Source organism: Lipotes vexillifer, unplaced genomic scaffold (genome assembly GCF_000442215.2).
Source record: "Lipotes vexillifer unplaced genomic scaffold, Lipotes_vexillifer_v1.1 scaffold982, whole genome shotgun sequence".
NCBI lineage: Eukaryota > Metazoa > Chordata > Mammalia > Artiodactyla > Lipotidae > Lipotes > Lipotes vexillifer.
In genome coordinates, this window is record NW_006789467.1 from 2,706,651 (window position 1) to 2,707,042 (window position 392).

Here is a 392-nt window from a genome sequence, read left to right on the forward strand (position 1 = left end):
CCACGGCCGCCGAGCCTGCGTGTCCGGAGCCTGTGCTCCGCAACGGGAGAGGCCACAACAGTGAGAGGCCCACAAACCGCAAAAAAAAAAAAAACCCTACCGAGACAACAAGCGGAACCGCATCCAGCTCGACCTTGCCCAGGTGTCCGCAGAATACGGAGCTGACGAGGCTGATGAGAAAGATCGGCAGCTGCGCGAGGAACTGGGGGAGGAAAGCGGAGGACAGCGCGTTACACCGACCACCCCGCCCGAGACGGCGCGACACGGGGTGCCCGCGGGGAGGGGGACCACGGGATGAGGGACCGCGGGGAGGCGACGCGGGGCCGCGCACTCACCACTGGGCCCACGAGCGCCGCCAGCTCCGCCGTCTCGCGCCCCACGTCGGGCGGCAG

At 68.6% G+C, this 392-nt stretch overlaps 1 protein-coding gene across 1 annotated transcript in view; it reads right to left on the reverse strand.

Moving 5' to 3' along the window:
• LOC103083887 (multidrug and toxin extrusion protein 2) overlaps positions 1 to 392 on the reverse strand; it is a gene marked incomplete at its 5' end in the record, with an annotated part of 49,474 nt that extends 49,082 nt beyond the window's left edge. The window contains 2 exon segments of the mRNA XM_082931255.1: positions 101 to 202; positions 336 to 392. Coding sequence (XP_082787381.1) covers positions 101 to 202; positions 336 to 392 — 159 coding nt within the window.